Raw genomic sequence first — 21,534 nt, 5'->3', positions numbered from 1 at the left:
TATCTATCTATCTATCTATCTATCTATCTATCTATCTATCTATCTATCTATCTATCTATCTATCTATATATGATATACTGTAATTATATAGGGCAGCACGGTGGCACAGGGATTAGTGCATGGGCCTCACAATACAAATACAATAACATTTTGGGCAGTATGTGGGAAATAAATCACAAAAAAGTGCATTTAAAGTATTTCAGATCAGGGTGGTGCCCGGTAATGCACACCACAAGGTTGTTTGCCAACCTGCCTGCATGTACACATACTGACCAACAGGGAGCAGCACACTATTGTAAACTGCAATACAACACATAACAAAGAAGAACGATGCCAGTCTGTGTTGACAGTAGCGTCCTGAGTGCCTGCAGAGTATTTTGATGTAAACGAAATACTTTGGTGGTTTGGGGTGAATTAGGCGAGTAATGTTGAAGGAATTAATGGTGGATGATCAGCTTTTGTCTACTGTGTTGTTTAAACGATAGTTAAGTGGTATTTTTTTTTTTTTAGCCAACATAGGAATCAGTACTTTTCCCCCAAGAAACCAGCAAACTTGTGAGTATGACACTTGATTATTAAGAATATTTGAACTAATATCGATTCAACCTTACATGTGTGATAGATATCACGGTTTTGCGGTGGTCATTAGCTAACTATGTTATGGCAACGTGTAATGTAGACATTAGACAATATACAGTATGTATTGCGATAAAGCCAAACACGTGAAATTTAACATGTAAAGAATTAAAACACAGACTATTTCCGAGGCAGTTGCTATGAAGGGATGACTAAGTTGTTTATTTGACCTAGCGGGAAGCGGTGTCTTTAGCTACGACATGACCACGCCCACACGGAAGTCTGAAACCCATCAAATTAAATGTTCAGGATAGAAAAATGCATATACGTAATTTAAATGTTTTAATTATTTATATACATGGTGAGTTAGTGTGGTTCAACCTACGCAGTCATAAATAAAACGGGCATACAGTAATACAGTATGCTTTTATAGTATAGATTAGACACGCCCAACCATTATCATATTAGTGATGGAAACCTTATGTAAAGCACACAAGCAATACATAAAAATACAAACAAGGAACTAAGTGTAAACTAATGATGGTCCGAATGAACGAATGAACATCCGACTGCTTGAAACTTATTGGAGTAATTATTTTCTCAGATTAGCGACCCCAAAAAAAAACCTACTTAGTGGCCTAGTGGTTAGAGTGTCCGCCCTGAGATCGGTAGGTTGTGAGTTCAAACCCCGGCCGAGTCATACCAAAGACTATAAAAAAATGGGACCCATTACCTCCCTGCTTGGCACTCAACATCAAGGGTTGGAATTGGGGGTTAAATCACCAAAATGATTCCCGGGCGCGGCACCGCTGCTGCCCACTCCTCCCCTCACCTCCCAGGGGGTGAACAAGGGGATGGGTCAAATGCAGAGGACACATTTCACCACACCTAGTGTGTGTGTGACAATCATTGGTACTTTAACTTTAACAAAAAGGGACAAGCGGTAGAAAATGGATGGATGGATAGTTTTTCTTGTGTGCAATGAAATGATCTACTCAAGTCTTTGTTTTTTGATAGTACGTCTAACTACAAGTTTATAATATATGATTCCATTCACTCTTTACCAATACGTTTCGGTGGCAGAGTGGTTAGTGCATCTGCCTCACGGGATCTTTTGTGTGTGGAGTTTGTATGTTCTCCCCTTGACTGCGTGGGTTCCCTCCGTGTACTCCGGCTTCCTCAAACCTCCAAAAACATGCACCTGGGGATAGGTTGATTGGCAACACTAAATTGGCCCTAGTGTGTGAATGTGAGTGTGAATGTTGTCTGTCTATTTGTGTTGGCCCTGCGATGAGGTGGCGACTTGTCCAGGGTGTACCCCGCCTTCCGCCCGATTGTAGTTGAGATAGGCTCCAGCGCCCCCCGCAACCCCAAAGGGAATAAGTGGTAGAAAAATGGATGGATGGATGGGCCAAAAAACATAAACAAAAAGCTGAAGGTTTTTCAAAGTGTGGCCCATGTGCGCCTTGTTTATTGTCCCACAGCATATTTTAGAAAGACAATAAAAAAGATCTCAAAAGGCAAAAGCAAAAATGTATCAAAGTTGAAATGTTGTGACTAATAATATTGCACCTAACAGCAGTGATTGTCAAACTTTTTTTCACCAAGTACCACCTCAGAAAAAAAATGGCTCTCCAAATACCACCATAATCATCCATCCATCCATCCATCCATCCATCCATCCATCCATCTTCTTCCGCTTATCCGAGGTCGGGTCGCGGGGGCAGCAGCCTAAGCAGGGAAGCCCAGACTTCCCTCTCCCCAGCCACTTCGTCCAGGGGGATCCCGAGGCGTTCCCAGACATAGTCTTCCCAACGTGTCCTGGGTCTTCCCCGTGGCCTCCTACCGGTCGGACGTGCCCTAAACACCTCCCTAGGGAGGCGTTCGGGTGGCATCCTGACCAGATGCCCGAACCACCTCATATGGCTCCTCTCGATGTGGAGGAGCAGCGGCTTTACTTTGAGCTCCCCCCGGATGACAGAGCTTCTCACCCTATCTCTAAGGGAGAGCCCCGCCACCCGGCGGAGGAAACTCACCAACATTTAAAAAAAACAGTAGCATAGTAGGCTTGAGTATTCATTAAAAACATGGCTGAGGTTTTATTTATGTTCGAGACCAGAAAAAAAAAACTTGAATGGTAAATGGGTTATACGCGCTTTTCTACCTTCAAGGTACTCAAAGCGCTTTGACACTATTTCCACATCCACCCATTCACACACACTGATGGCAGGAAGGCAAGGCCCTAACCACGACCCATCAGGAGCAAGGGTGAAGTGTCTTGCTCAAGGACACAGCGGATGTGACTTGGTTGGTAGAAGCTGGGGATCGAACCAGGAACCCTCAGGTTGCTGGCACAGCCACTCTCCCAACTGCGCCACGCCATCCCCATCAATTGAAGTGTGTGGAAGGTGCGCTCATGGAAGAGGATGGCACTAATTGTGAAGAAGAATATGCAAGAAAATGCATATTGCAAGAAGGTTTTTTTCACATAGGATATTTTTAAATTGAATATGTTTTAATCAGCCCCTTAAGTCATCCAGCAGCTATAAAATTATAAAATGTTTTTGATGAATAGACAATATGTCCGATTTTCTTTTTCTGACAGTCCATATTTGTTGACAAGCATACATACGTAGGACAAAGCTGCAGCGCAATCACCTCCTTATCATAGCCGAGTGTGTAACTCTGTACTTTAAGTTTGCACATATTTTTCAGATGTGCTGAATAAAGACTTGAAACAACGCTCTTAGTTGAGTTTTATTCTTAGCGATAAGATCCGAAGTGTGGATTTTGTGACCATTCCACCTGTATTTTTGTTCCAAAGCAAAAGATGAGTAATTTGAGTTACCAAAATTAGTTTTAGAGACATAACCACATGGAATTTATTGTATTATTGTGTAAACTCTAAGCACATTACAGTGATTCAACCATTTTTGTTGTAAATTGTAATAATATATAATAAAAATAATTTCAATAACAAGACCGTGCATAGATTTGAACCAAAATGCAATTTTTTTCATTGTTAAAGGTAGTTTCAACCATCCATCCATCCATCCATTTCCTACCTCTTGTCTCTTTCGGGGTCACGGGGGGTTGCTGGAGCCTATCTCAGCTGCATTCGAGCGGAAGACGGGGTACACCCTGGAAAAGTCGCCACCTCATCGCAGGGCCAACACAGATAGACAGACAACATTCACACTCACGTTCACACAACCAATCTTTTAAATTATATTTAAGAATATGCAATCAGATTAATGTGCAATTCTGTAGAATACTATTGTAACTGTATTTAAAACAATTGACATTTTATATACATCTATATAATAAATAATACAATATAAATAAATATTTTCTTTATTTTAATTTTATGTTTTTTGTATTAGTCGGACACACACACAAACTTTTAAATTATTTAATACCATTTAAAAAAAATATATATATATATATGTATACATATATATATATATATATATATATATATATATATATATATATATATATATATATATATATATATATATATATATATATTCATCAATGAATTATTGATTAAATGGTATGACTGTATGAATGTATGTATATTATGTGTGTAAACTGTATGATGATGTATGAAGTGTCTTGTGTGTTTTCCAGTTTGTCCATCTGCCTTTTAACTGGGTCTAGTTGAAGTGAACTGACTAAAGTGAAACCCAGTAGGCCCAGCGGGGAGCAGTACAGGCAGGACACAAGATGCCTCTGTTCTTCAGAAAGAAGAAACCCAGTGATGAATCCCAGAAGAGACTTGAGTATCAGCTGTGTCGGGTATGAAACATTCTAATTAGTGTACAGTGTATTAGTGTGTGTCTACAGTCAATGGTTCTAACCAGTTTGTAAATGAGACAATATGCACAAATGTACACTTTGGTCCATATGTATCAACCACACTTACCACACCACACTTATGTGGAGACTTCAACATTGACCTATTGAACCCTAACAAACAATAGTCTATAGATGACTTTATAGACACAATGTTTAGCCTGAGTTTATATCCTAAAACCACAAGGCCAAGCAGAATCTCAGGACACAGCGCCGCACTTATTGATAATATTTTTTACTAACGATTTTGATAATAATACCACAAGTTGTCTGCTAATAAATGATAAATGGGTTATACTTGTATAGTGCTTTTCTACCTTCAAGGTACTCAAAGCGCTTTGACAGTATTTCCACATTCACCCATTCACACACACATTCACACACTGATGGCAGGAGCTGCCATGCAAGGCGCTAACCAGCAGCCATCAGGAGCAAGGGTGAAGTGTCTTGCCCAAGGACACAACGGACGTGACTAGGATGGTAGAAGGTGGGGATTGAACCCCAGTAACCAGCAACCCTCCGATTGCTGGCACGACCACTCTACCAACTTCGCCATGCCGCCGACATTAGTGATCATTTGCCAGTTTTCATAATCTATGACGGAAACTACAAAAACAGGAACATCGATGACAAAAAGTAATTTCCGAAGAATATGCACAAAACAAAGTATGACAGCTTTCAAGAATGATCTGAGAGATCAAAGTTGGGACAATGTATACAGTGAAAATTATGCATATGGTAATTAAAACAATTTAAAAAAAAACAACTTAGTAAGAAGCAAAAGAAAAACAATCAACCAAAGATGACAAAAGGACTGAAAAATGCTTGCAACAAGAAAAATACATTATGAAGAACATCTATGACACAAAAATCTACAGAGACAGAAAACAAGTACACGACGTATAAGAACAAGCTAACTGGCATGCTACGAACACGTAGGAAAGAATATTACAGTCAATTATTGGACCGGAACAAAAACAATATGAGAGCAACATGGGGCATCCTAAATAGCATTATTAAAATGGTGCTAAGAAGGAATATCCTAAATACTTCTCAGATGGAAATGTCAAAATTGACAATATGAACGAAGTAGTTGAAAGCTTTAATAAGTACTTTGTGAACATTGGACCAAATCTGGAGGAAAATATTCCATATCCTGAGTCAGATGAGGACTTGAATGACACTATAGACAAAAATCCCCACTCAATGGTCCTCCAAGGTGTGACAAAAGAGGAAATAATCAATATTGTAAAAACATGTCAATCCAAGACCTCAACTGATTGTAAGGAATTGATATGGGAACTATAAAAAAGGTTATTGAAGCGATTTCAGAACCTTTAACATGTATCAGCAACCTATCATTTAAAACAGGCAAAATCCCAGATAAAATTAAAATGTCAAAAGTCGTACCAAATTATAAGACTGGAGACAAACACAAGTGTACAAACTACAGACCTGTTTCTCTATTTCCACAATTTTCAAAAATTATTGAAAAATTGTTTAACAACAGATTGGCCAAATTCATGAATAAAAATGAAACACAGACAACCAATACGGATACCGAGCCAACATTTCAATATCAATGGTATATATAGAAATAACGGAAGAGATCACCAATGCAATAAATAGCAAAAAATGTGCTGCTACAGTGTTTATGGATTTAACAAAAGCATTTGACACAATCAATCATAATACCTTAATAGACAAATTAGAAAGGTTTGGAATCAGACGGTTGGTTGTTAACTGGGTAAGAAGCTACTTAACCATCAGGAAGCAATACGTGAAGCTAGTCTACAGAGCTGAAATATCTTGTGGTGTATCTCAGGGATCAATACTAGGACCAAAATGGTTCAATCTTTATATAAACGACATTTGTAAAGTTACAAAGGACTTAAGGTTAGTATTCCTGAGATCGGTAGGTTGGAGTTCAAATCCCAGCCGAGTCATACCAAAGACTATAAAAATGGGACCCATAACCTCCCTGCTTGGCACTCAGCAACAAAGGGTTGGAGTTGGGGGTTAAATCACCAAAATGATTCCCGGGCGCGGCGCCGCTGCTGCCCACTGCTCCCCAAGGGGATGGGACAAATGCAGAGGACAAATTTCACCACATCTAAGTGTGTGTGTGACAATCATTGGTACTTTAATCTTTAATTTGCAGATGATCCTACTGTGTTTTGTGCAGGAGAAGCTAAAACAAATAATAACAACAAAAAAAAAAACAAATTAAAAAGAGGGTTTGATAAAAAAAACAGACTATCTTTGAATCTCACTAAAACTAAAATAATGTTATTCGGTAACAGTAGAAGGAAAACTCAAACACAAATATAAATAGACGGGGTAGATATTGAAAGGGCAAAATAAATACCATTTTTGGTTGTAATAATAGATGATAAAAATAAACTGAAAACCTCTTGTTAAAAGCATACCACATAAAGTAGCAAGAAACACGTCAATAATGAATAAAACGACATATGGATAGGATAGGATAGGATAGGACTTTATTGTCATTGCACAAGTACAACGAAACTATGTTTTCAGCACAAACCCGTTCAAGATTAGACAAACAGTGTACAGGGTTACAGAACAGGAACGCTGATGGGTCGCCAAAGTTGCCCCGTAAAAGATAAGAAAAAGGTAAAATGCTGGGGAAGAAGATGAGTAAAAAAATACAATCTAGACTGGGCTCCTAAGGGGGCCTAGTCTGGAGTGGGAAAAACCTCCATGCAATGCACACATAAACACGTTACATTTAATCACGACAACTCGCAACAGAGGGGCGGGGAGTTGGGGCCCTGGAGGGCGACTGCTGCGGCCCTGGAGGGCGACTGCTGCTATGAAGCGCTGCCAGCCGTCCATCACCCCGAGGGGAAACAAGCGGTGGTGAAGGCGTGGGGTGGGGGAGAAGGAGTGTGTGTGTATGTGCCCATTGTCTTGGGTGTGATGATGTAATGTTTATAGGCTGGGGCCGTTCTGCATGCAAGCAAAAGTTCTACTCCAGGTGTCGTTGAGGAGGAAGGCAGGTCAAAAGCATCCATTATTGAGGTGTCCTCGGGGGTGTTTTCAGAACAGCCTGTTCTTGTAGTTCACAGCGTCAAGGCCATTCGAGGGAGTCAAATCGTAGATTAGGATGTTTGTTTTCCGCGAGCAGACATTACAATGACTTGTCTGTTCTATTCGTCCATGCTGGCTGCTCTCATATTCATTTTTTCCATAGCAGCAAGCTTCTCCATGATGTGATCCATCTTGCAATTCAGTTCAGAAATTGCCACAGTCTGTGATCTCACAGCCCGACCCAAAGCTTCCATTGCGACGAACAGCCTTTGGGCTCCTTGAGTAACTGCCATCGTCTTACGAATTTGACGATACACCAGAGCAATGCCCAGCCCAATCAGCAGGTGCCCCGCGATCACGGTTCCAAATAGGTAGATGTCTTCCACGTCCTCGATGGAAAGGACTGAGGCACATGATTCTCCATTTATCCCAGGAATATCTCACGTACCCCGCAGCAATGGTTCCATCAGGGCAGCCAGGCTCCCCAGACCCTCTTTTCCTCGTCGAAAAGATTTTGTCAATTGCGTCGAGAGTCCAGCTGATCATTTCCATGTCTGATGTTTAGATTTCGAGGACAGCGCAAAGAAAGAGGCTTCAAAAAAGTTCAGACAAGACAAAAACAAAGAGAGCGAGCAGGGAGAATAAGGGAGTGGAAAAAAATGTGACCGCCCTCACCAGAGGCAAGACAGAAAGCTGGGATAAGCTCCAGCACCTCCTGCGACCCGACAGGGACAAGCGGTAGAAGATGGATGGATGGATGGATGGACCTAAAATCACTCCATATTCTCTACTGCTCGCTAGTGTTACCATATCTCAGTTATTATTTAGAAATATGGGGAAACAACTACAAATGTGCGCTTCATTCACTAACCGTGTTACAAAAAAATCAGTTAGAATATTACATAATGTTGGCTATAGAGAACATACAGTTTTTGAATCCAAAATATTGAAATTCAACGACTTGTTGCTTTTGCACACACCTAAAATTATGTACAAAGCAAACTATAACCTACTACCCAAGAATGTACAACAATTATTCTCAACAAAAGAGGAGAAATATAACATTTACAGGAAAATGTAATTTAAAACATTAGTATGCACGTACAACACTTAAGACCTTTAGCATATCCATATGTGGAATACAATTATGGAATTGATTACACAAGGAAATCAATATGATTTCTGTTTAAGAGACCGTTCAAACTACAAGTGTTCACAAAGTAAAACAAATAATTAAGATGAATATCTTGAACCCCTTTTTTTTTTTAGATAAAGACTAGTTATGTATTTAATATTTGTTTACTTACTATTGTATATTATTTATTTAATCACTGTTCTGTTACAGAGAACAAGGAAATGGGATACAATTGCTATGGTATGAAAAGGGGTAGCATTAAATAAGCTCAGCTTCTTCCTACTCCTTTTCGGACGTGCGGTAATAAAACAACTGGAAATATGTGATGCATGTTCGAAATAAACTGAACTGAACTGAACACCTTGTTTTGAATTCATTATGGTGTTGTGTAAAGGCAACATTATAAACCATACTGAAAATCAAAGGATGTGTAGGCCTTTTTGATTTAAGGCAAGGCAAGTTTATTTATCGAGCACAATTTGTACGAGGTGCTTTTAAAGAAACCTACAAGAAGGCATACATAAAATCATCATAAAGCTATTATTAATTCATATTCAAATCATAAAATAAAATCATGATAAAAAATATCATATGCACAATTAAAAATGTTTTCAGCTTGGATTCGAATATTGCCAACATTGAGGCTGGTCTCACAGCTTCTGGAAGACTATTTCAGACTTTAGGAGCATAAAACTGGAACGCAGTCTCACCATTTTTGTCCTGACTTTGGGCACCAGCAGGAGACCACTCACTGATGTTCACAGAGCCCAAGATTGTTCACAGGGTTCTAACGTGTCAGAAATGTACTCTGGCAAAAGACCATGACTTGGACACAAGCAGATATGTTTTAAAGTCTATTCTCTGAGCAACAGGAAGCCGGTGCAGCAACTAAGCACTGGACTAAAATGCTCATAATTCCTGGTTCGAGTCAGGACTCAAGCAGCGGTATTCTGGATGTACGGCAGTTTCTTTACAGCTTGTATACAAAACTCTAACCTGCTGGAAACAAAGGCATGGATTAGTCTTTCTAAGTCTGCTTTGGACATTAGTCCTCTGATTTATTTTCTTCTTTTCATTATTAACCCAGATTTCTAACCTGATTAGGTTTCAGGGAGAGAGTCTCAAGGTGACTAATAAAAGTTTCTAATTTCTTCCATGGGCCAAAGACAAATAATTTCAGTTTTGTCTCAGTTTAGCTGAAGAAAATTGTTTTGCATACACACACTGATCTGTTCGATGCCGTGACAAAGTAAATCAACAGGCTGATGTTAACCTTCCGTCAGTGACACATAGACTCAGTGTCATCTGCATAGTTATGGTAAGACACATCATAGCTGCTTATTAGCCGATCTTGTGGCAGCATGTACAAGTTGAATAATAGGGTCCCAGAATTGAGCCCTGAGAAACCCCACAGGTCATAGCCATTTGTTACTAATTTCAACAAAGCATGTCCTGTAATCGAGATAGGACTTGAATCAGTTAAGAGCAGAACCAGATATTCCCACCCAGTTTTCTAACCTTTGAAATGATAGTATGGTCAACTGAGTCAAAGGCAGCGCTCAGGTCCAGCAGAACCAATACTGAGACTTTTCCGACATCTGTGTTCAGGCGGATATCATTTGTCATCTTGATTAGCGCTGTTTCAGTGCTGTGATGGGCTCTAAAGCCTGATTGGAAAGTATCAAACACATTGTTAAACAGGAGAAGTCCCCTAAGCTGTTGGTATATAACTTTTTCCAGGATTTTGCTCCAAAATCGCAGGTTGATAGTTGTTTTATACTGTGGCATCAAGACTACTCTTCTTTAAAAAGGACTTATAACAGCAGTTTTTAAGGCCTTTGAAAATGTTCCAGTCTGAAGTAAGATGTTAAATAGATGAGCATATTGTGGTAACAAAACTGCTCAGCACAGACTTTAGAAATCTAGTGGGTAACTCATCAAGACAGCATGTTGATTGACCCAGGCTTTGGATGATCCCCTTAACTGTTTTGTCAGTGACTGGTGTACTGTATGTGGTAGCTTAAGTAGCTTGCTGCAAAGTAGCTATTCGTTTTCCAGGAATTATTGCATTTTAATGCCTTTAACTTTATCGTGAAAGAATATTGCAAACTCATTGCAGGTCGATGTAAAACTGAGTTCCAAGGGAAGTGAAACTGGAGGGTTTTTTAATGTTTTCTCTAGCAAACAGCATATGAGAGTTGTTACCTGTTAATCTTATAATGAGTTGGAAGTTATTGATTTGCAACATTTCCATTCAGCTCTGCGGCACTCCCTCTTCTGTGCCCAGACAGAGTCTTCATTTCTCTGTGGCGCCTTTTACCTACATTTAGCCATTCTAACTTTGATAGGAGCAATGGTATACAAAACATTTACAACACTTGATGTATAAAAGTTCAACAGATCAACATTAGCATATGGGGTGTTTTCAAAGCTAATCATTTCCACTATCTGTGTGCGTATCCTGTCATTTATGAGTCTTCCCCAAACAACCTCATACTCAACAGCTGGTTTGGCTTTAGCAGACAAAGAAACAGGAAAACAGAAAAATTATTCGATAAAACAGCACCGAAAACATTCCCGTTTGAACCAGCAATTTGTAAACCAATCCAACATATTTGGGCCTTTCTATAGAATCTTTGCCATTCGTGTCGACTGGAAATAAAATGTTAGCAGGCCGTTTAAAGCTGATGCTAACCGGGCTATTAGGCAGAGTACAGCCCAACGCTAACAGGCATGTCCACGCCATCTAAAGTGATCTTGTTACTCTGCTCAAAATGGTCGACACTTCCCTTTATAAAGGACAGCCTTTCCAAGAGATGTGCACAATTGGTACATGAAGCCATACTCACTTTTATTCACTGAGTTGAAGTCTAAGGGTCTTGCCATGTTTTCAGTCAAAGAGTGTTTATTCGCATTTTATGTTGAGCTGATTAAAAAAACAATGTTTAATACTATAAGCAAAAATTTGCATAAAGCAAACACATTGTACAGTCCCATGTTGATAGTAACAAAAACTGTAAAATGATCTGTCTAAAGTACACTTTTTAAGGATAAAAAATGATATCTATCTGCGATTAATTGCGATTAATTACAAGTTACCTGTGGACAAAATGTGATTCACTGCAATTAAATATTTTAATCGTTTGACAGCACTAATTTTTTTACTAAACAAAGTGCACACAGATCTAACTTAATATCACAAACTGTCTCAGATGGTAGAGCTGCCGTCCAGCAACTTGAGGGTTCCCGGTTCGAATCCAGCTTTCACCATCCTAGTCACGGCCGTTGTTTCCATGGGCAAGACACTTCATTAGCTCTCAGTGCCGCTTACACTGGTGTATGAATGTTTGGTGGTGGTCGGAGGGGCCGTAGGTGCAAATTGGCAGCCACGCTTCCGTCAGGCTACCCATGGGCAGCTGTCGTTAAAAATATAGCTTACCACAATCAAAGTGTGAATGTGGAGTGTATGAATAATCTGTAAAGCGCTTTGAGTGTCTAGAAAAGCGCTATATAAATCTAACCCATTATTATTTTGCAGTCTAAAGAGGCAGGTGCTGATGACATCCTGGATATCTCAGCTTGTGAGCTCTCAGAGGTGAGAATTTTGATATTTTAAAGTGTGCCCACTTAAATTTCTTGGTTCCCTATGCAACCTACAGTCGTGGTCAAAAGTTTACATACACTTGCAAAGAATATAATGTCTTGGCTGTCTTGAGTTTCCAATAATTTTTACAACTCTTATTTGTGTGTGATTGGAGCACATACTTGTTTGTCACAAAAAACATTCATGAAGTTTGATTCTTTTATGAATTTATTATGATTCTACTGAAAATGTGACCAAATATGCTGGGTCAAAAGTATACAATAAGGCGCTTTTGGTAGCCATCCACAAGCTTCTGGTTGAATTTTTGACCACTCCTCTTGACAAAAATGGTGCAGTTCAGCTAGATTTGTTGGTTTTCTGACATGGACTTGTTTTTTCAGCATTGTCCACATGTTATCAATGGGGTTTAAGTCAGGACTTCGGGAAGGCCATTCTAAAACCTTAATTGTAGCCTGATTTAGCCATTCCTTTACCACTTTTGACGTGCGTTTGGGGTCATTGTCCTGTTGGAACACCCAACTGCGCCCAAGACCCAACCTCCGGGCTGATGATTTTAGGTTGTCCTAAAGAATTAAAAAAAAAGAATCCTCCTTTTTCATTGTCCCATTTACTCTCTGTAAAGCACCAGTTCTATTGGCAGCAAAACAGGTCCAAAGCATAATACTACCACCACCATGCTTGACGGAAGGCATGGTGTTCCTGGGATTAAAGGCCTCACCTTTTCTCCTCCAAACATATTGCTGGGTATTGTGGCCAAACAGCTCAATTTTTGTTTCATCTGACCACAGAACTTTCCTCCAGAAGGTCTTATCTTTGTCCATGTGATCAGCAGCAAACTTTAGACGAGCCTTAAGGTGTCGCTTCTGGAGCAAGGGCTTCCTTCTTGCATGGTAGCCTCTCAGTCTATGGCGATGCAAAACACGCTTGACTGTGGACACTGACACCTGTGTTCCAGCAGCTTCCAATTCATTGCAGACCTGCTTTTTGGTGGTTCTCGGTTGACTCTTGATCATCCTGACCAATTTTCTCTCAGCAGCAGGTGATAGCTTGCGTTTTCTTCCTGATCGTGGCAGTGAAAAAACTGTGTGATGCACTTTATACTTACGAACAATTGTCTGCACAGTTGATCTTGGAACCGTCAGCTGCTTTGAAATGGCTCCAAGTGACTTTCCTTGACTTGTTCAAGTCAATGATTCGTTTTTTCAGATCTGTGCTGAGTTCCTTTGACTTTCCCATTGTCGCGTTTGTAACTGAGTCTAATGACTGCATCACATGAGCCCTATTTAAATGGGCTCAGAGAAGTCAAAATGTGTCGTCAATCATAATCACTCACATGAAGTTAAGAGGCCATGCCATGAAGCTAATTTGATTTGATTGTAACTTTTCTACATCACCAAAATTGATAATGTATGTTGCTGTATGTATACTTTTGACCCAGCAGATTTGGTCTCATTTTCAGTACATCCATAATAAATTCATAAAAGAACCAAACTTCATGAATGTTTTTTGTGACAAACAAGTATGTGCTACAATCACTCTATCACAAAAAAAAAAGAGTTGTAGAAATTATTGGAAACTCAAGACAGCCATGACATTATGTCCTTCACAGGTGTAAGTAAACTTTTGACCACGACTGTATATTGTAATATTGGACTACATTTGAGGTGCACGCATGCCCGTGTATAGTGTGTGTGTTTGGGTAGGGGAGATTGTGCCAACAAAACCATTGGAAATACACAGAAACATGCATACATGGGAAGTAAATTCTAAAGTGATTGATCCTCTACAGTTACATTTTGGTGTGCACAAGTGCACGTGTGTGTGTTTGCATGTGTGTGTGCATGCGTGTGTGTGTGTGGGCGTGTCTATATGGGGGGGGTGGGGGGGGGGGGCTGATAGGAGATTGGGCTGAAGAAACCAACAGAAATATGCACAGGAGTGTTAATGTAGTTGCATATGCGTTTGTCGATGTGTGTGTGTGCGTTATGAAGATTGGGTCGATTAAACTGACACAAAATGTGTTGGTCAATAGTTGTGTGAATGTGTTTATGGATGTCTGTGCGCAAGTGCATGTCCCCCCAGTAGAACAAGGGAATCACCTGAGGGAGCCCTCTCCAGTACTCCCTAAAAAAAGACTACCTAAAAAAAGACTCAAAAAAAGGCAGGTACTCTAGAACTGCTGTTTGGTGCGTAAGCACAAACAACAGTCAGGACCCTGAGGGGGGACCCACGTTGCCTCTTCGGGCTGTGCCCGGCTGGGCCCCATGGGGGAAGGCCAGGCCACCAGGCGCTCGCCATCGCGCCCCACCTCCAGGCCTGGCTCCAGAGGAGGGCCCGGGTGACCCACGTCCAGGCGAGGGAAAACTCGATCCTTCATTATATCCATAGTATTCTCCGATCCTCTACGGTTAAATTTGGGGAGCGCACATTTGCGTGGGTATGTGCCTGTGTTTGTGTGGTTTGGAGAGTTTGGGTGGACAAAACCAATTCAAATAAACACACACATGCATGCACGTACGTAGCATAGCTGTACTGTGTCGCGATCGCTTCTCCAAAGTTACATTTGACAAATGTTCATAGTAGAATATAAAACAATAGAATGACTCCTCCATAATAATCCACTAAGTCAAAATAGAAATGTGTCATTTGAGTGAAAGGGATTGCTCCTTCACGATAAAGAAAAAAAGATGAGAAATTGCAAACGGCTGTTAATGTAGAGACGGAGATGCCATGATAATGTATCAGAGTAATCGACCAAAGATATTGAGGTAATTTTACACATGTTGTATAAGTGTATCTTTAAATTACCTCCTCTGGTGTGTATTTTGCTCTTACATAGGTTCCTACAAGTGCCATTTCCATTTGCAAGATTGTACAGAAGAAGGTAAGAATACCACACAGAAATGAAGAGAATGTACGCAATATATTTTCTACGGCAGGTTTTTACCACTTGAATACTTTTTGTATGTACAGTGGTACCTCGGTTTTTGTCAGTAATTTGTTCCAATAGGTCAGACGACAAGCAAATCATATGAAACTTGAAGCATTTTTTCCCAAAAGAAATATTGTAATGCATTGCAATTAATTCATTCTAGACATCTAAAAGTATGAACACAAAACACATTTTAGGACGGCTACTCACATGTTAGCAAGAAACGGCACAGCGAATCATTGAGATTGTGGCCGATCTAAAGGGGTAACTGTAGCCAGGAGTCCGTGGTCATCTACCACTGTAAGTTGTTAATGTTTGTTCTGCCCGGGTCACAACAGCTAGAAAGAGCGATTTAATTTACTTTATCATTTGAATCTGTCTGTGTGCCTGCCTGCATATGTTTGGTACTTAGGCACAGTTGTATCCCTCTCACCTCTGAAATCAAAATTCCATCAATGGCGGAGAGCCAAATGGTTCCTTGTACTTTGCTACAAGTTCTCTCTTGAAGTAAATAGTGTTTCCAACATTCTTTTTCAAAGTACTGCCATTCGCAACTTTCTTTGGCCCCATGATAGATTATTTTGCAGGTGTACTCATTACAAAAAGCACAGAGACTGAGTCAACAACACGCGGTATTTTTTGTTTGTACACTCATTTTCACTGAATGATGCACGGGCAAACAGGCTTGTTTGTAACGTTTGGCCATAAAAACGGGCAAAAGTTTTGTCGAACACCGAGGTACTACTATAATATGTTCACGCTGTAGCAGTCAGAAATTGTGTCGCTTACCTTCCAGGTCCTCATCATACACAACAACCAGCTTAGGTCACTGCTTCCCAAAGGAAGTGATATCCTCTCTCTCGCCACTCTAAAGGTAAAGTTAGGTTGAAGCTAATCCAACAAGGGACACTGATACATTTTTAATTAATATTATCAAATGTGCTAAAACAAATCAGATGTTGGCCTACATGTCAGATCATTACAGGACGCATGAAAATGATCAAAGAACACATATGCCATCATCTAATTTGTTTCGTTGGCTAAGACACAAAACTCAGTGTTTGTGTGTGGACAGGTAAAACTGAGCTTTTTGAATCTTTGACACCAAATTTAGGTTTTTAGAATTGTGTAACATTATCTCATGTTTTTAAACCTTATTTAACAAAACGTGAAATTATTGACTTATTTGTTTTACTTTCATGCAGCAAAACGTCTTTTAGGACAAACTGAACAGTCCGAATACAGAGTAATGATGCCATCTATTGTCCAAAGTTGTAACTTCAAGCAGATTCTGTCAAAAAAAAGCAAAGATAGTCCCAAAATCTTTTCTGTGGCGGTTAAAATGTATCCATAGTGGTCCGCCACAAATAAATGAATGTGCAGGAAACATTGACCACTTACCAACATTTTGCTTCTTTTCCTTCCTGTCAAGGTTTTGGATTTGCATGATAATAAGCTTAGTTCACTTCCAGAAGACATCGGGAAGCTGGCCACATTGCAGGTAGAATGTAAACAGTAACTGCTGAACTTGACATGTTTTTGTTTTTACTCATTTGTTTCCATGTTGTCAATTTGTGTCTTTTCAGGTTTTAAATGTTGAAAAAAATCGTTTAAAAGTCCTTCCAGACTCCATTGGGGACCTGAAGCTGCTACAGACACTGAATTTAAAAGGTGCAGGTCTTCCCGAATGATAGATTGAATATGTCAGCGTGTGTTTAAATTTGATGTGGTATTCCCCCCATCCCATAGGAAACTGTGTCAGTGAACTGCCGTCGTCTATAAGCTCTCTGTGCAGCTTGCGTACCCTGGATGTGAGTGACAACCTCATAATACAGCTTCCCAAAACCTTTGCTCACATTCGCACACTGGAGGTATGTATGTTTACATTTAAAGTCAAACAATACAGCTTCAAAAAGTCTGAACCATTTCTGTGCATGTATGTATGTATGTATGTATGTCTGTATGTCTGTGTGTGTGCTGTGACAGAGCATTACACTTGATGCAGCCACTATGACCTATCCCCCTGCATCTGTGTGCCTGGAAGGTACGGAGAGCATCCAGAACTTCTTGTGTGCTGGTGAGGATTTATTTGGTAACCCTAACATATCTCATCTGCACGTACTCTTTGTTCCTGGACCTGCTGCTCGTTGAGAAGAGTGATGGGTCGTTTCATTTTAGACTCAACAGTGTCCAGACCAGAAACTTTTTTTTTTTTTAAAAGACAATTTAGGGGGTCTGATTACTTGCTAAATATAGCGTCAAAGTCCTAATTTGGCAACACCGACTGATTCCTGCTTCTGATTTTTAGACCAGGTGCGTATGAGGTGTTTTAAGGAGCAAAGTTACAATGACATCAACTGTACGGAGTTGTAACGACAAGCTATCAATCAATCAATCAATCAATGTTTATTTATATAGCCCTAAATCACAAGTGTCTCAAAGGGCTGCACAAGCCACAACGACATCCTCGGTACAGAGCCCACATACGGGCAAGGAAAAACTCACCCCAGTGGGACGTCAATGTGAATGACTATGAGAAACCTTGGAGAGGACCGCATATGTAGGTAACCCCCTCCCCCTCTAGGGGAGACCGAAAGCAATGGATGTCGAGTGGGTCTGATAAAATATTGTGAAAGTCCAGTCCACAGCGGATCCAACACATCAGCGAAAGTCCAGTCCATAGTGGGGCCAGCAGGAAACCATCCCGAGCGGAGACGGGTCAGCAGCGTAGAGATGTCCCCAACCGATGCACAGGCTAGCGGTCCACCGCGGGTCCCGACTCTGGACAACAAGCACTTCATCCGTGGCCACCGGACCTGTGCAACTCCCCTTCCGTAAGGGAGAGGGGAGCAGAGGAGAAAAGAAAAGAAAAGAAACGGCAGATCAACTGGTCTAAAAAGGGAGTCTATTTAAAGGCTAGAGTATACAAATGAGTTTTAAGATGGGACTTAAATGCTTCTACTGAGGTAGCATCTCTAACTTTTACCGGGAGGGCATTCCATAGTATTGGAGCCCGAATAGAAAACGCTCTATAGCCCGCAGACTTTTTTTGGGCTCTGGGAATCACTAATAAGCCGGAGTTCTTTGAACGCAGATTTCTTGCCGGGACATATGGTACAATACAATCGGCAAGATAGGCAGGAGCTAGACCGTGTAGTATTTTATACGTAAGTAGTAAAACTTTAAAGTCACATCTTAGGTGCACAGGAAGCCAGTGCAGGTGAGCCAGTATAGGCGTAATATGATCAAACTTTCTTGTTTTTGTCAAAAGTCTAGCAGCCGCATTTTGCACCAACTGTAATCTTTTAATGCTAGACATAGGGAGCCCCGAAAATAATACGTTACAGTAATCAAGACGAGATGTAACGAACGCATGAATAATGATCTCAGCGTCGCTTGTGGACAAAATGGAACGAATTTTAGCGATATTACGGAGATGAAAGAAGGCGTGACTCAAACGAGAGAGTTGGGTCGAAGATAATACCCAGATTCTTTACCGAGTCGCCTTGTGTAATTGTTTGGTTGTCAAATGTTAAGGTGGTATTATTAAATAGATGTCGGTGTTGAGCAGGACCGATAATCAGCATTTCCGTTTTCTTAGCGTTGAGTTGCAAAAAGTTAGTGGACATCCATTGTTTAATTTCATTAAGACACGCCTCCAGCTGACTACAAGCTACAGTATTTTACAGACTATAAAGCGCACCGGTATGGACAGTTTTTGCCAGAAGTCAGACGTGGGCTGCTATGGAAACAAATCAATGCGCGGAAGGAATAAATCCCGGAAATTATTCAAATTAACAAAATACGGTAAATATTGAACATATTACATATTGTTATGAACGTGTCTGTTACTACATTATATATATACTTGCAGCATGTATATGAAACGTTGCTGGAGGGTTTTGACTTTGTTTTGGAAGGCTTTTAAGGCTACAACGGTGACTCCCATTAGCCACATCTTTCAAGCGCTTTTTTATCATATTTAAAATCCTAAAAAAATTTCCCCTTTAAACATTATTGCTTTTAGCAAAGAAAAATCCATAAATTAGCTGCAGTAATTTAAAAGCTGCAGGTTTCAAAGCGTACGGAACACTGACCGACAATCCTGTTATAATGTGTTTAGGAGCGACTAATCTAGTTTTTGCAGTCACATATTTTAAAATTTTGTTCTTTCGTTTAATTGGTTGCGGCCTGCCACAAATACAATTATTATTATTATTATTATTATTACATATTGTTATTCAGGAGTTGCCGATCAATCGGCCACCAATTAGTACCGATTTTCTTGAAAAGTATGTGATTGCCATTGCCGATTAATGCCTTTCAATGCAGACCACAAACAGCGATAACCTCTGGCTAGTATTGTATTTATTTATAAGCCTCCCGGCCGACAGCAGCTAGTTGAGTATCTCCATATACAGTGTGGAGCTGCTTCCTTAAGTTAATGATAATCACCTCCATTGCTGCATTCATCTTTCCCTTTATCCTGACTAGCCTCCCAGTTTGTGCTGTTGAAAAACATCACCAGAGCATTATGCTGCCACCACCATGCTTCACTATAGAGATGGTAGTGGCCTGGTGATGAGCGGTGCCTGGTTTCCTCCAAACATGACACCTGGCATTCACATTAAAGATTTCAATCTTTGTCTTATCAGAGCAGACAATTTTGTTTCTCATGGTCTGAGAGTCATTCAGGTGTATTTTGGGAAACTTTTACGAGGAAATAGCTTGCTTACTGTATATAGTATGTTTACGAAAAATGCTGGTTGTATGTCCTCAGGCTTTAGAGGTTTTGCTAAATATACACTACCGTTCAAAAGTTTGGGGTCACCCAAACAATTTTGTGGAATAGCCTTCATTTCTAAGAACAAGAATAGACTGTCGAGTTTCAGATGAAAATTCTCTTTTTCTGGCCATTTTAAGCGTTTAATTGACCCCACACATGTGATGCTCCAGAAACTCAATATGCTCAAAGGAAGGTCAGTTTTGTAGCTTCTGTAACGAGCTAAACTGTTTTCAGATGTGTGAACATGATTGCACAAGGGTTTTCTAATCATCAATTAGCCTTCTGAGCCAATGAGCAAACACATTGTACCATTACAACACTGGAGTGATAGTTGCTGGAAATGGGCCTCTATACACTTATGTAGATATTGCACCAAAAACCAGACATTTGCAGCTAGAATAGTCATTTACCACATTAGCAATGTATAGCGTGTATTTCTTTAAAGTTAAGACTAGTTTAAAGTTATCTTCATTGAAAAGTACAGTGCTTTTCCTTCAAAAATAAGGACATTTCAATGTGACCCCAAACTTTTGAATGGTATTGTAAATCAATGTTTTTTTCTAGAACTGGGAGAGGAGTATTGCCCTCCATCGCAGTATCTCCTGCCAGTGCTGGAAAGTGACTGCGGGAAGCAAGACTCAGACTGTGTGGACAGCATGGATGAGGCCTGGCAGGTAGATGTCTCACATACACCACGGCATGCTATAGAAAAAAACTAACTTTGCATTACACCATATTGCATGTTTTTTATGCACATTTTGTTTACTAGAACCTTTGTCACTTTTTTGCAGACTAAATTCAGTGATTATGAAAAGAGAAAGGTATGTGTTCAGATATTTATTTGTATTTACCTTGGTTGTTTTGTTACACAACCTGTGAACCTGTGGTTTTATGCATGATGCCGTATATAGTGTCCAAATGACAGAAAAGTGACAGACAGAGCCGCTCACTGAAAAACCAAAAGAAGAAGGTGCCATTTTAGTATTTTCAAATTAGGAAATGAGTCAAAATCATCTAATATGCTGATAAGTGGTATATTGGTATCTTGGTTTTTGTTCTGGTTCTGTTTACACATAAAAAGGTTTGCGAAAAAGTGGACCCCAGTTTTTGTATACAGTCTGCGTCGTCGTTTTACCAATCATTACGCATAACAAACAAGTCCGTTTTCCTGCATGTCATTCTGCGGAATGGAGTCCCCAAACAAGAAAATCACATGTTGGTGACTCAGTCTCTGTTCTTTTTTTGTATTGAATATAACTGCAAAATAACGCACCAAGATGTGAAGGTGATCTGTTAAGGCTAGACACATAGGTCAGTGTTTTTTCATACCTACCATTGTCCTCTGTTTGAGTAATTTCCCTTGAGTAAACCTTTTCTAACATTCCACGCTACAAAATAATACAACTATGCATGATTTGTGCTGATATCGTATCCGATTAATACAGGTATCGGCCAACACTCTATGCTCCAATATTGGTATCATATCGTAAGTGAAAACTTATATTAGCACATCCCTAGTGATTACAAACAGCTAGACACTGAATCCAAATCATAAAACAGATGTAACAAAATAAGACAACAATCTCAAC

General features: G+C 40.0%; 1 protein-coding gene across 1 annotated transcript in view; it reads left to right on the top strand.

Annotated features, from left to right (window-relative positions):
- The first annotated feature begins 327 nt into the window (after nt 1-327).
- Nucleotides 328-21,534, top strand: part of lrsam1 (leucine rich repeat and sterile alpha motif containing 1) — a 53,893-nt gene continuing 32,686 nt past the window's right edge. The window contains exons 1-11 of the mRNA XM_062031372.1: nt 328-555; nt 4,210-4,377; nt 12,162-12,218; nt 15,067-15,111; nt 15,956-16,033; nt 16,592-16,660; nt 16,746-16,830; nt 16,909-17,030; nt 17,146-17,236; nt 20,510-20,619; nt 20,737-20,766. Of these exons, the coding sequence (XP_061887356.1) occupies nt 4,306-4,377; nt 12,162-12,218; nt 15,067-15,111; nt 15,956-16,033; nt 16,592-16,660; nt 16,746-16,830; nt 16,909-17,030; nt 17,146-17,236; nt 20,510-20,619; nt 20,737-20,766 (759 nt within the window). The 5' untranslated portion in view covers nt 328-555; nt 4,210-4,305. The remainder of the gene's footprint in view (nt 556-4,209; nt 4,378-12,161; nt 12,219-15,066; nt 15,112-15,955; nt 16,034-16,591; nt 16,661-16,745; nt 16,831-16,908; nt 17,031-17,145; nt 17,237-20,509; nt 20,620-20,736; nt 20,767-21,534) is intronic.

Source organism: Entelurus aequoreus, linkage group LG21, assembly GCF_033978785.1.
Source record: "Entelurus aequoreus isolate RoL-2023_Sb linkage group LG21, RoL_Eaeq_v1.1, whole genome shotgun sequence".
NCBI classification, from domain to species: Eukaryota; Metazoa; Chordata; class Actinopteri; order Syngnathiformes; family Syngnathidae; genus Entelurus; species Entelurus aequoreus.
Note: the sequence above shows the minus strand (reverse complement) of the source record. Positions and strands in the feature narration are given on the sequence as shown.